Source organism: Carlito syrichta, unplaced genomic scaffold, assembly GCF_000164805.1.
Source record: "Carlito syrichta isolate Samal-C Ts95f unplaced genomic scaffold, Tarsius_syrichta-2.0.1 Scaffold303575, whole genome shotgun sequence".
Taxonomy (NCBI): domain Eukaryota; kingdom Metazoa; phylum Chordata; class Mammalia; order Primates; family Tarsiidae; genus Carlito; species Carlito syrichta.
Genome location: NW_007247671.1, coordinates 22,149 through 35,286, shown reverse-complemented (window position 1 = coordinate 35,286; position 13,138 = coordinate 22,149). Strand labels below are relative to the sequence as shown.

General features: G+C 42.6%; 1 protein-coding gene across 1 annotated transcript in view; it reads left to right on the top strand.

Annotated features, from left to right (window-relative positions):
* Window positions 1–13,138, top strand: part of EFCAB6 (EF-hand calcium binding domain 6) — a 265,088-nt gene that overhangs the window by 237,487 nt on the left and 14,463 nt on the right. The window contains exon 26 of the mRNA XM_008058673.2: window positions 1,913–2,140. Within this exon, the coding sequence (XP_008056864.1) occupies window positions 1,913–2,140 (228 nt within the window). The remainder of the gene's footprint in view (window positions 1–1,912; window positions 2,141–13,138) is intronic.

Here is a 13,138-nt window from a genome sequence, read left to right as displayed (position 1 = left end):
GCATGACAACTGTGAGGGTGAACTTAGAGCTGTGACTCTATATCCAGGAGACAGTCCTCTGCTCTCTTGATGCCATCATCCCTCAGTTTAAGGAAATGCTGATGTAGTTGGCTCTAGGAAGTGCATTTTCAACTATCTAAATTCTGAAAATGCACAAAATGCATCAGCAATATCCCTTTTATTTTCCAAAACAAAAAGAAAGACATTCATTTACTTGGCAAATGGCTCCAATGGACATATTTAAAAGCTTCTGTTAAGCTTTGGGTGGTTGAGGATGTGGTGGGCTTTGGTTTGAGTGTAAGTGTGTGTATTCATGTTTCCAAGGATATTCCCAGCAGCATCCCGTGTTGGATACAATTTCGTAAAGTATGAAAGACTTTATGCATTATGCAGATTGTCTGTCAGGAAGGATCGTAACATATAATACATAAATTGCCACGGAGTTGCTTAAAATAAAACATGACCAAGGTTTAATACGAGATGGGAGATGAGATGTGATAATCTGGTAATGCCTCAGCACAGCACTGGCACACAGTAAGAGCTGGCATCAAAGCGAACGGTCAGCAAGGGTCTTGATGTGGAGAAATGCAGCATATCCCAGAATACACTCAGGTGCAGGGGCAACTTTCGTATGTGGTCATCTCAGGATTCTCACCAGAGCCCATTTTCCTGGTCCCACCCCTATCTATACTCCAGGAGCTGGCCTGATGAGCAGCAGACACATACTTGTCTTTAGGAGCCTTTTAATTTTTCTTTTAATTGGGATCTTACTCTGTTGCCCAGGCTGGAGTACAGTGGCACGATCACAGCTCACTGCAGTCTTGACCTCCCGGGCTGAGGAGACCCCTCCACCTCAGCCTCCTGAGTAGCTGGGACTACAGGTGCACACCTCTACAACCAACTAATTTTTTAATTTTTTTGTAGAGATGAGGTCTTGTTACGTTGCCCAGGCTTGTCTCAAACTCGTAGACTCATATGATCCTCTCGCCCCGGCCTCCTAAATTGTTGGAATTACAGGCATGAGTCATGGCCTGGTCAGGAAGCCTTTCTTAAAATTGCAGCAACTAGTTACATGTCAGGGCTGCTTCCCTGGCCCCACTCGCTCCCTCTAATGAGTGTCCCTTTGCAAGAGGCTTAAGACTCAGCTGCCCCACCAGCTTCATCCCCAGGTGCCAGTCTCTCAAGCCTGAATTCAGCATGGAGCCTAGTCACCCCAGTGCCCTCTCCTGACTGGCCCCAGGATAATGGCCCCTAGCCGTTTTCATCATCCACTATGCTCCCTGAGTAATTTCCCTTGCTGACTCTTGCTGCTGACCCATCTGTCCACCATAGTGAGCATCATTGGATGCTGAAGGTGGGGACCCATCTGTCCACCATAGTGAGCGTCATTGGATGCTAAAGGTGGGGTATGGTCCTTCTCGGGCCTCTCCTAGCTCACCTGGCTTCAGGAAACACCTAGCCACAGTGGTGCTGCAGCCTAAAGGCCTACATCAACACCTGCCTTGCACATTCTAACCGTTGTGAGTAAATCAACTGACGTACCCCTGTTGGTCCCCTGACTCCCTCAGGGCAGACGTGCATTTGTTCAACAAACTCAAAGACAGGCTGAGGTTGTGAATGGATAAGAGCCAAAGGTTCAGGTAAGAGCCAAAGGTGTGCCCTCCCCAGGGCTTGGCTCCACATTGGCCGCCCCACCCTCCAGGGGCACAGCCCTGCCTCTGTGGGACCAACTCACTCTTCCATGGCGGAGAAATCCAGTCTTCTGCTCAGCTAAGCCTTACCTGTAGTTAGATGCTCTTTCTTCCCCAACTTAGCTGAGCCTCACTGGATCTTGTCCTGAGCGATGGGCCCAGAGCCGAGAGGTGATTGATGATTTCTGAAATGGATCAATTTTCCATTCTGTTTTGTCCAGATGGCTGACGAGTGGGCTGAGAAAATGCCCAAAGGCCCGCCACCCGGCTCTCCCAAGGCCGTGGCCAACAGAGACATCCTGGCACGTCTCCACAAAGCAGTGACCTCCCGTTACCACGCCATCGCCCAGGAGTTTGAGAACTTCGACACCATGAAGACAAACACGGCCTCCAGGGATGAGTTCAGGGCCATTTGTACTCGCCACGTCCAAATCCTGACAGATGAGCAGGTAAGAAATCCATTCAATTCACTATCCTAAGCAATGGCATCTGACTGTGCTCCGCTTTTTAAAAAATGCTTGATGTTTTATTTTGTTTGGTTTTTGTTTTTGTTTTTCAATCTTTCTGAAGACTCATGGGAGCCTTCTGCTTATGTCAACACAGCCATGGATCACGTCATTTCAATCAGGGTGCAGATACTTTCACTATAAAAAGCAAATTAATCTCAGCTCTGGCGACCACTCTCCTTGGTTCATCCCAGCACTTAAGTGGTCCAAGAGGGTGGCTGGTTTCTCCCCATACCCGAGAGGGACATGACCCGGGAGCTGCTGGTGCTCCTCCCTACCCCCAACTCAAAGGCTCTGGCAGCCTGCTATCCTGGGCCTCTTTCGTCCTTTGTCCAAGAGCATCTCCCAGTGGGATGGCATCCCGAGGATCTGTCTTACCACAGCAGCTGCAGAAGAGAAGAGCTTGGGAAGAGAGCATCTGTCCTTCCTGACTTCATCCAATAATCACCCTAAAAGCCAGCACCAAGGGAGCACTGACTGCCCTGGGTTGCTTTGTTCCTCACTGTGCCCCAAATGCTAAAGCAGCACCTAGCACTGAGCAAGCGCTCAGTAAGTGCCAGTGGGTGGGTAGTGTCCACATTTCCTAGCTCCCACTGCCCTTGACAGCCTAGTGGCTGAGCTGTCAAGTAACACAGAGCACCACTGATCCAGCAGAAAATGTATTGCTACCAGCCCCCTCCAGTTCTCAGATAAATCAATTTCCCATTCCCAGAGAATAATTCAGGTTAAAAATAAGATCCCAAAATATGTACAAAGCAACTCTACCTTCCTCCTCCCTCCTGGTTCTGCTCAGGCTCAGCCCAGGGAGCTTCCTGCAGGCCCCCGTGGAAATGTCACTCTTTCACTCCAAAGATGGGCCACTCTGGCCAGGCTTGGTGGCTCAGCCTGTAATCCCAATACTTTGGGAGGCCGAGGCAAGTGGATTGCCTGAGCCCGCAGGTTCAAGACCAGCCTGGGCACCTTGGCGAGACCTCGTCTCTACAATAAATAAAAAATAATAATAATAAATTGAGTCCAAAGATGGGTCACTCCAACTTCTTGTCTAATATTCCAGGGTTTCAGGGTAAGGACTTGAAAGTGTTCATAGAGAGGTGTAATCATCCCACCCACCAACCCTACACCTGGCCCTACTCAGGCCTCTGAACTCACTGCCCTCAAGAATGTGCTCCTTAAAGATACTAAGAATGCACACGTCAGGTTTAGCATTCCTAAAACCTCAACTTTATTAGGCATTTGGGTGTGATCACTTTTGCTAAGCTAGATAAAGTGCTATTTCCAATGATATTATCCCATAGAGTAGCAAAGCCAAGCAAAATCTATATTTACAAATACTTCTCTTGGTATAAATGAAAATGAGCCTTTGAAATTAATACTGTTGCATTTATTATTCTATGGGGCAACTAATAAAGATTTTACTAATAACAATTTTTCATTTCGTCTAAACGAGTAAAATTTTATCTTTAATTACAAATACAAATTAATGACTTGCTGACATATCTGACATTCATAACAGAGAATTTGATTTTGATCATCCACTAAGAAAACTTCACTGTCCCCAGGACATCAAGCCCGCCCACCCCCAACAAAATTAAGCACTTATTTTTAGATGCCGCTTCCTAAAAATAAGCTGACATGTCTCAAACACAATCTGCATCATCAAGAGCATCACACTCTGGCATGAGAACATCATGGCTTAAGCTGGGTGATGATTAGCGGAACTTGTGCTATATTTGGGGAGGCTGCTTCTGGATACAGGCTGAGGAATAGCACAGCCCCAGAGATCTTTACATCTTTTCCTTGCGCGAGTCACTTTGCCGGTGACCTTCTTGGCTGGAAGATACAAGGTCTAAGAAAGTGCAACATGGAGGTAATTTGTACTCCTAACATGCCTAGACCTTCTGTGCCATTATTCGAGAGAGTTCACTGAAGATGCTGGGACTGTTCCAGCCATATGGAATAACATTTTAACTACAGATTTCATGACTTGGTTTATCTACATTATAAAAACTTATCTCCTACGTTAAAAAAAAAAATCCAACAATCACATCTGAGGGGCCAGCTTTCTTGACTTATCAAGCTCTGTAAGTGGGGGAAGTGCCACATCTTTTGAAACCTTTTGGTGCAATTAACCTTTCAGAAAAGGAGAGCAACTTTCAGAGCAGATGGAGTTGGAAACTGATGGGTCTTTGTGGCTCTGCAGGAAGCGTGTGATAAAAGGCTGTTGGAACTGAGTCTGTCTGGGTATTGCTTAAGACAATAGAGACCCGCAGTGAAAGCTTCTCCTGGCAAAGCAATTTAGATCAGTCCACAGCGATTGCTTAAGGACTTTTAATATGCAGCTACATTAGAGAAAGGAACTATTAAAATGTTTCTGAACAATTTAGATGTATGTCTAAAATAGACACCCCTAGGAAATGAGAAAAATGCTTGCAGAAAACAAAACAACTCTTCAGGCAGGCAGGCTTGGGTTTGAATTCTGCTTCTGCTGTGTGACCCTGGACAAGTTACTCAGCCTCTCTGAGCTTGTATCTTCCCCTCTGAAGTGAGGATGCATAGTACTCCCCAGGCTCTTTCAACCAAGCTGAACTTCAGCCTTCCCCTCTCCACTCCCACTGTCTCTGCCGGCCCCTCCCCCTGTACCTTTGATGCCTACTCCTCCTTTCTGACTCCACAGGCAGAGTGAAGCCTTTCGTGGCCACCCCTCCACCTGGTGGAGCTGGCCACCTCTACTCTGCCCCCACTCCCTGACCTCACGACCTTGAGCTCCAGCCAAGCCCCTGGGACCCTCCTGCATGTTCTTAGGTTCACAGTTGTCTGTCTTGCGTCTTGCCTACTCAGCCAGTGCCCAGGCAGCGTGTACCCATGTCCTGGGAGCCCACAGCACACAAAGGGGTGGTACCGGGCCCAAGGGAACCGTGGCAGGCCTGCTCCCTGCCTTGAGCTCACATCTGGGGAGAAAAGACAGGCATTGAACACCAACTGTACGTGACTTAGGCAGTCACTTGCTGCTCCCTGCTCTGAAGGGGCGTGCAGCACACTGGGAGGGCGCAGCAGAGGTCTGGCCAGGACAGAACGAGGTTTCCCTGAGGACAGGATGTTGAGTTGGTGGGAGTTGCCTCTGAGAGGGGACAGGAGAGAGCAGGGCCCGGAAATGTCTCGGAAGCAGGAGCAGCGAGTGTGCTGCCCACCCCATGTGCAGACAGAGCCTGCCCTTGTGATCTCTATTCTCGTAGGCGTTCTCAAACAGTGAACAAAATGAGTAAAATACATGATATGTTAGAGGGTGATAAATGCTATGAAGGCAGAGAAAAGGGAGCTTGTCTGTATTCGGGGAAGGTTGAGAGGGTGACACCGGGGCCAAGACTGAGCAGCCCAGTAGGGGTAGCTGGGAGCAGAGGTTCTTGGGCAGTGGGGACACGAGTGGCCAGGCAATGTGTCAGGAGTTTGAGGAATTGGACAGAAGCCAGGACTGTGAAGGGTGTGGACAATGTGGCTGTGAGCAGAGCTGGAACAGGTAGGACGTGAGCCCACCGGCAAGACTTTCCTTTTACTCACAGTGACAGGAGAGGGCTGTGAGCCCTGAGCATACTGGCTGTGGGTGGTGTGACTGGTTTTAGCTTTCCATGGCATCACCCTGGCCACTGTGTGGCGCGCAGAGAAGTGGGTGTGGGGAGGAAGCAGGATGAGCAGACCCCAGGGGATGATCCCGGTGGCATGATCCCGGTGGCAAAGGGGAGTGGTAAGACGAGAGGGGTCTTGGATGTTCCAGAGCTGGAGCTTACTGGATGTGCTAACAGTGTGGGGCGTGAGAAAGAAAAATATACAGAGGGAGGAGGCAGGTGTGGGGGAGAGCAGGGCAGTCTGGTGTCGGGCATGACAGAGAGGTCCAAAGCCAGACGTGCAAGGGAAGATGTGGAGCAGGAGGTGGACAGCCGGGGGCAGAGTCCAGAGGAGAGTTGTCCAAGCTGGCAGGTGTGCGGCAGCAAGAGGGCTGAGTTCTGGGGCCTCCCAATGTTGGAGAGTCAGGGAGACGAGGGGGACCCAGAAAAAGGGACTATGTAGCCACTCACCAGGTGGGAGGAGAACTGGAGCAGTTTTGGACCTGGATCCTCTGTCACTTTGTGTGTGTCTGTGTCCTCTGTAGGGAAAAAAAAATTAATTAACTGTAACCAAATGTATCCATCTTTTCATTTCTGGTATCCACTTTGTGCTCTGGTTAAGAAATCCTTATCTATCTCAAGTGACAAAAATATCAGCCTGCCTTATCTTCTAAAAGTTTTTAAGTTTTCGCTTTATGTTCCAATATGCCTGAAATCGGTTTGTCTTTATTTGTAAAAGGTAGGAATCCACGGCTGTTTCCATATGGATGAATAGTGTTCCCGACCATTTTTGGAACAGTGTGATTTCCTTGCTGAACTGCAGCACCAAGGCTGCCGTGGACCAAGCTTCCATGTATGCATGGGTCTGCTCTGGACTCTGTTCTGGTCCACTGGTTTTCTGTCCTTGGATTGGTTCCACCATATCTAGGTTCCTTTAGCTGTGTGTGTCTTGATGTTGAGTGGGGCGAGCCCTCCTGCCTGGCTCCTCTTCCTCAGAGCATCTGCCTTAATCTTAGCCCTTGGCTTTCCATGGACATTTTAGAATCATCTGGTCAATTTCCACAAAACCCTGTTGATATTTTTACTGGAATTGCATTAAATCGTTGTATTTCTTTGGGGAGAGATGGTGTCCTCTCGATATTGAGTCTTCCTGTCTACCAACATATACTAGCTCTCCCTACATAGGTTTACTATCTTTCTTTTTTTTTTTGAGTTGGAGTCTCACTCTGTCGCCCAGACTGGAGTGCAGTGGCCACTCCCGGCCACCGCAGCCTCGACCTGCTGGGCTCCGGCGATCCTTCCGCCTCAGCCTTCCCAGTAGCTGGAATTACAGGCAAGCGCTACCACACCCAGCTGATTTTTTGATTTATTGTAGAGATGAGGTCTCGCTGCCCAGGCGGGTCTCGAACCCGCGGGCTCAGGCAATCCACTCATCTCAGCCTCCCAAAGGCGTGGGATTACAGGCTGAGCCACCGAGCCCGGCTGGTTTACTATCTTTCAATTTAGTACTATAATTTTCTGTCTGGAGGTCTTTTTCATTCTTAAGTCTTTATATTTTTATTATAATAAAGTATTTCTAATGGTATTTTCTTACCACACTTTCTGTTTGCTACTGGTGTAGCCAACTTGCTGAATTATTAATTCTAATAATTTGTCAGTGTATTCTTTTGAGTGTAGATAATACATTCAAATAATATCTGTGTATAATGTCAGGTTTTCTTTTCTAATCTCCATGCCTTCTATTTCTTGTTCTTGCCTTATAGCAATGGCTCATGCCTGTATATCCAGCACTTTGGGAGGCTAAGGTGGAATCTCCATGCCTTCTATTTCTTGTTCTTGCCTTTAATTCAATGTTAAATAGAAGCTGTAATAGATAATGGGCCTCTTTGTTTTGACCTTGATTTTATCAGAAATGATCCTAAAATTTCAAGACTGAATTGTTTTTCAAGTTATTTTTGTAGATGTTCTTTATCAAGTATAAAATTCCCTTTTATTCTATTTTTCTAAGAGCTGTTAAACCATGAATAGATATTGAATTTTAGCCAATGCTTTTCCTGTGTGTCTATTGAAATATACATGTAGTTTTTCTTGTTCAATGTCTTTTTTTCTTTTTCTTCTTCTTATTTTTTTTTTTTTTTTTTTTTTTTTTTTTTTTTTTTTTTTTTTTTTGAGACAAGATCTCTCTGTGTCGCCCATTTTGGAGTGCAGTGGTGTCATCATGGCCCACGGAAGCCTCGATCTCTAGACTCAGGTGATTCTTCCATCTTGGCTTCCCAAGTGGCTAGTACTGCAGGAGCAGGTTACCACACCCGGGTAATTTTTTTTTCTTTTTTATTCCCTATGTTGCCCAGGCTGGTCTTGAACTCCTGTCTCAAGCAATCTTTCCACCTTAGCCTCCCAAAGTGCTGGATATACAGGCAAGAGCCCCTGCACTCGGTCTCAGTTTCTTAATATAGTGAATTACATTAATAGACTTGCTAATGTTATACTAAACTTAAATCCCTAGTATAAGCCAAATATGGTCATGATATATTAAAAGTGTTTTTACAATGCAAGATTCAGTTTGCAAGTTTTTTAAGGTATAATTTACATCCATGATTATGACATTAATTTTCTTTTCTCATACTGCCTGTGTCTGGCTTTGGTATCAATATGACACTAGCTTTATAGATTGGATTTTAGATTAACCCATTTTTCTGTTTTTCCAGAAGAATTTGGATAAAGTTGAAGCTACCAGTTTATTGAACATTGAGAAAAAATTCTTGTAAAACCACCTGGACCTAGTGTTGTCTTTATAGGAAGGTTTTTTAACTGCTGATTTTATCTCTTTCAGGCTTATAGAGCTATTCAGGCTTTCTTCTTTTTGTCAGCTGTAGTAGCTTGATATTTCACAGGAATTTATCTATTTTTCTCTAAGCTTTCAAATTTATTAGCATAAAATTGTTGATAATATCCTCTTATCTTTTTAATCTCTACACCTCCCTTTTCCTTTCTAATAATGTTTTTTTTTTTTTTCTGGTTTGATCTTGCCAGAATTTGCCTACTTATTCTTTTCAAAGAATCAACTTTTGGTTTTGTTGATTCTCTCTATTATATCACCATTTTCTATTAATTTCTGCTCTTTATCTTATTCTTTCTGCTTTAGCTTAAGTTAGACATAGCTTTTTTTGTATGTTTTATTTCGAGTTTTATTTATGTCATAGTGGGTTATTTAATTTTACCCCCAAATACTTACTAGTTTCCATTTTTCTAAATAAATTATAAACTATTTGAATACTGGGACTGGATATTATTTATTGCCTCACCCATCACAGTGCCATTCACAAAACTCAAGTTTGTTCGGTTGATTATCAGTGTCTGTTAATCCTGGCCTTTGTTTTGTTAAGCAAGTTCCTGCCGCCCTTCTGCACTCCTCTTCTTCAAAACACACTCCTATACAGACTGTTTACCCCTACAAATGGTTCCTAAAAATAAAGAGGTTCAGGACTCTATGGCTGTAGTCTGAACTCTGCATTCAGATCCTGGCTAACCCCAGACTATGAGCCATGTTGTAGTCTGATGTGACAGTCAAAGGGAAACTCAGGCAGCCTGAGGGGAATAAGACATAGCTTTTTTATTTCAGCTGTGCTTCCTTTCTAAATGAGCACTTGAAAGTATATATTTCCTTCTAATTACCACTTTGGCTACATCCAAGTTTTGATATGTAGTTTTAAAATTATAATTCAGTTCTCCATAGTTTTTATTTCCATTTTGATTCTTTCTTTGATCCATAAAACATTTAAAATGTGCTCTGTTATTTCCAAATGGATAGATGTTTAAAGTTATTAATTTATAATTAACTCCACTTTAAATAGAGAACATAATCTGAATCATCAGTTCTTGGAAATACTTTGAGATCTGATGTGTGGTCATTTTTTGTAAATGTTTCATTTGTGGTTTGATAGTATACACAGCCTCTAGCTGTTGGATGGAGGGTTCTACATATGTTAATTAAAACCAGCTTGTTTTTTCTGTCCTTTAAAGAATCTTTATCCTATTTTTCTGTTTGGTCCATAATTCACATACTATAAAAAGGTATGTTGAAATTTCCAACTGTAATGGTAGGTGTGTCAATTATTTATAATTATGTCCATTTGTGTTATATTATAAATATGTGTTTAGGGTTAGTTTTCTTTTTTTAATTAAGTGTATACAGATTTAGAACTATTATATCTTCCTTGTGAATTAAAACCTTTATCATAATGTAATAACTTTCTTTATGCCTAGAAAATAGTTTGTGACTTAAACTCTATTTTATGTGATATTGATATAACCACTCTGGATTTTCTAAATTAATTTTTTAGCTTGCTTGATATGTCTATTTCCAAATTTTAAAAAATATTTGACCTTTCTGTGATTTATTGTAAGTGTGTTATATGTGTGTATTATAAACAGCATGCAAAGGATTTTTAAAAAATAACAATCTAATCGTCTCATTTATTTAAATGGATGTTTGATTCATTTACATTTATTATAATTGCTAATGTATATGTATTTATTTCTGTCATCTAATATTGTGCTTTCTATTTAACACTCATCTCTTTTATATTGTTATTTAAACTCTTATTATCTTCTTTTGGATTGAGCTTTTTAAAATTCCTTTTTTCCTTTAGTTGTTTGGAAATTTTATATCTATTTCTGTTATTTTAACCAATAAATGGTTTTGTCATTGAAATTTTATCGTATGTAACAGAACAAAGTCAAAAGTTCAACAGCATTTTTATTGCAAGGATGCTAAGTTGCTATAACTCTAATTTTCCCTTTAGGTTTGGTTTCATTGCTATTCAATATTTTGCACATATCTCATTCTTTTTTCCTCCACAAATTAATACTTAAACTGATGTGTTTTATAAAGTTGGCATTTATTTAGTGTTACCTTATTTATTCTTTACATCTTAGACCTTCCTTCTGGGATCATTTTCTTTCTTTATGAAGCATATCCTTTATTTTTTAATCTATGTTATCTTCTTTAATATATTAACTTTCTTAATCCACACACAAAAAATTTATGAAACGGCACTACCTTATGGATGAGAAAATTGAGGCACAGGCATCATTCCAGTAGGAGGTACAGAAATAAATTTGAACTTTTTTACCATAACTTAAGCATATTCTTTGTCTTAAATTTTCTCTGTTTTTATCTGAACACATCTTTATTTGACCAATTTTTTAAAAGGTAATTTTTCCGGGTAGATAATTTTAAGTTGACAATAATTTCCTCTTAATTCTTAAAAAATATAATTCCACCATCTTCTGGCTTCCACTGATACTGCTTTTAAGGTCATGTCTTATCTTTGTATTCTGCCAAAGCAGAAACTCTGTGAGTAGGACCCAGCAAACCATGTGTGTACAAGCTCTCCAGTGATTCTAAGAACCACTGTTTCAGTCAATCTTCAAGTTCATTAATTTGCTCATCAACTGTATCTAATCTGTTGTTTAATCTATTCATTAATTGTTTAAATTTTTTTAATGATTACATTTTTATTCCAAGAAATTCTATTTGTCTAGCATTTCAAACCTGGCTTCTCAATTTTGATATCTTTCTCCTTGCTGATTTTTAATGCCAACGTTTACTCCTTAAGCTATTTTAGTACATTGATTTTTGTTTATTTTAATAACAACATCTACTTCTTTAACTATTTTACACATATACATGTTATATTCTAACTGATAATTCTAATATCCGAAGTCTAAATCTGTCTTAGCTTCTTTTTGCCAACTTAACATTTATGGTGACTTCCCTCTTTGTCTTTATTTTATGTTTGTATTTGGCTGAATTTAGTATGGGGGAGTCCTGAGGGACCTCAACTGAAGATGGTTTTCTACACAGATGGTTTGAGTTTGCTTTTTCCAAGTGCCAAGGATGCTGCAGCCTGATGCTGCCTTAGTTCTTTCACCGTGGGATCCCATGATGGAGAAGCTAACATGAATTCAGGCCCTCCCAACCCCCCGTAGACTCCAGGCTATAAGAAAGGCCTGAGTCCAGTCAGGAGTGCAGTCAGAGCGAGGCAGACTTTTCCTCACCCTGGCCTTTACGCAGGGATTCTCCAGGTTCCACTCCTTCACTCTGCAAGATAGGCCCTGGGCTTTGTCTTCCATCCCAAGGGCCTCCAGTCCCCAAAACTTTGGGCTTCCAGGACTGTTTTTTGCCAACTGGCTTTCAAGTTTTTGATCACCTACCTTTGGGGTTAGTGGCTTTCCTGGCCTTTAATAATTTCCTGCACTTCTTTGTGCACTCTACAATGAATTCAAACATCTGTTTTAAAAAATATTTATTCATCAGCCGAGTGTTTTGTGAATGAAGGCTGATTAGAATGTCTAGACTGCCATATTGCCTGAGATCTCTTTAAGCCATAAACTATTTAGGAGTGAGGTTTTCATTTTCCAGACATAGTATCTTTTATGGTTGGCTTCTATGTATATTGTGTTGTGGCCAGAAAATAGAAAATCTGGCCACAGAAAAAGGCACTATTGAAAGAGACATAATTGTGAACATGATTTCAGGCATGATCTGAATATCTTTTTTGTTCTGATTTATCTGGAGACTTCTTTTGTTGCTTTGTGTATTGTTCAGGGTTCTAAGTTGCAGGTTACAAGATCCACACAAGCTAGTTCAAGCAAAGGGATTTTTGGAAGAGTTTAAGGAACTTACAGAAGCTCTGGAGGGGATGGGGAACCAGGGAGGATGCCCCCACAGCCAGGAACCACAGCAGCCAGGAGAAACCTGACCCCATGGTGGGTCTCTTCCAGAAGAAACTGCCACCGTAGCCTTACAGCGGAGCCCAGCACCTATGGTGCTAAGCGGACAAAACAAACGTGTCTGTCACCAAGCTGATCACTGACTGAGGGCTTGTTCCCTTCCTCCACATTTCAGACAGTGGTATCTGCTATAAGGGGGAATGGGCGCTGTAGTTTTTACCTCCCAGCCTCTGTAGCTCAAGAAGGCAGGCTGGGGTGGGGCATGCAACCAGAGGCAGGAGGAGTGTGTGACCTCAGAGAGGGTCACAGGGACACAGATGCAGCTAATTTGATGTAATGAACATTTTTTTCTCTGAAATACATGGCCAAGTTTATCATCTGAGAGCGCAGGGCCTTCAGAAATCTACAGAGGAAATGGCACGGGATAGTCACCACTGAGGGCAAGAAAGAGTAGGAATGTCCAGAGTTATGTTAGAAATGGCACGGGATAGTCACCACTGAGGGCAAGAAAGGGTAGGAATGTCCAGAGTACTACCAGTAAGTTCAGTGCAGTGAAAGAGACCGGGGGAGGGGTGGCGAGTGAAAGTGAGGACTATTTGTGCAG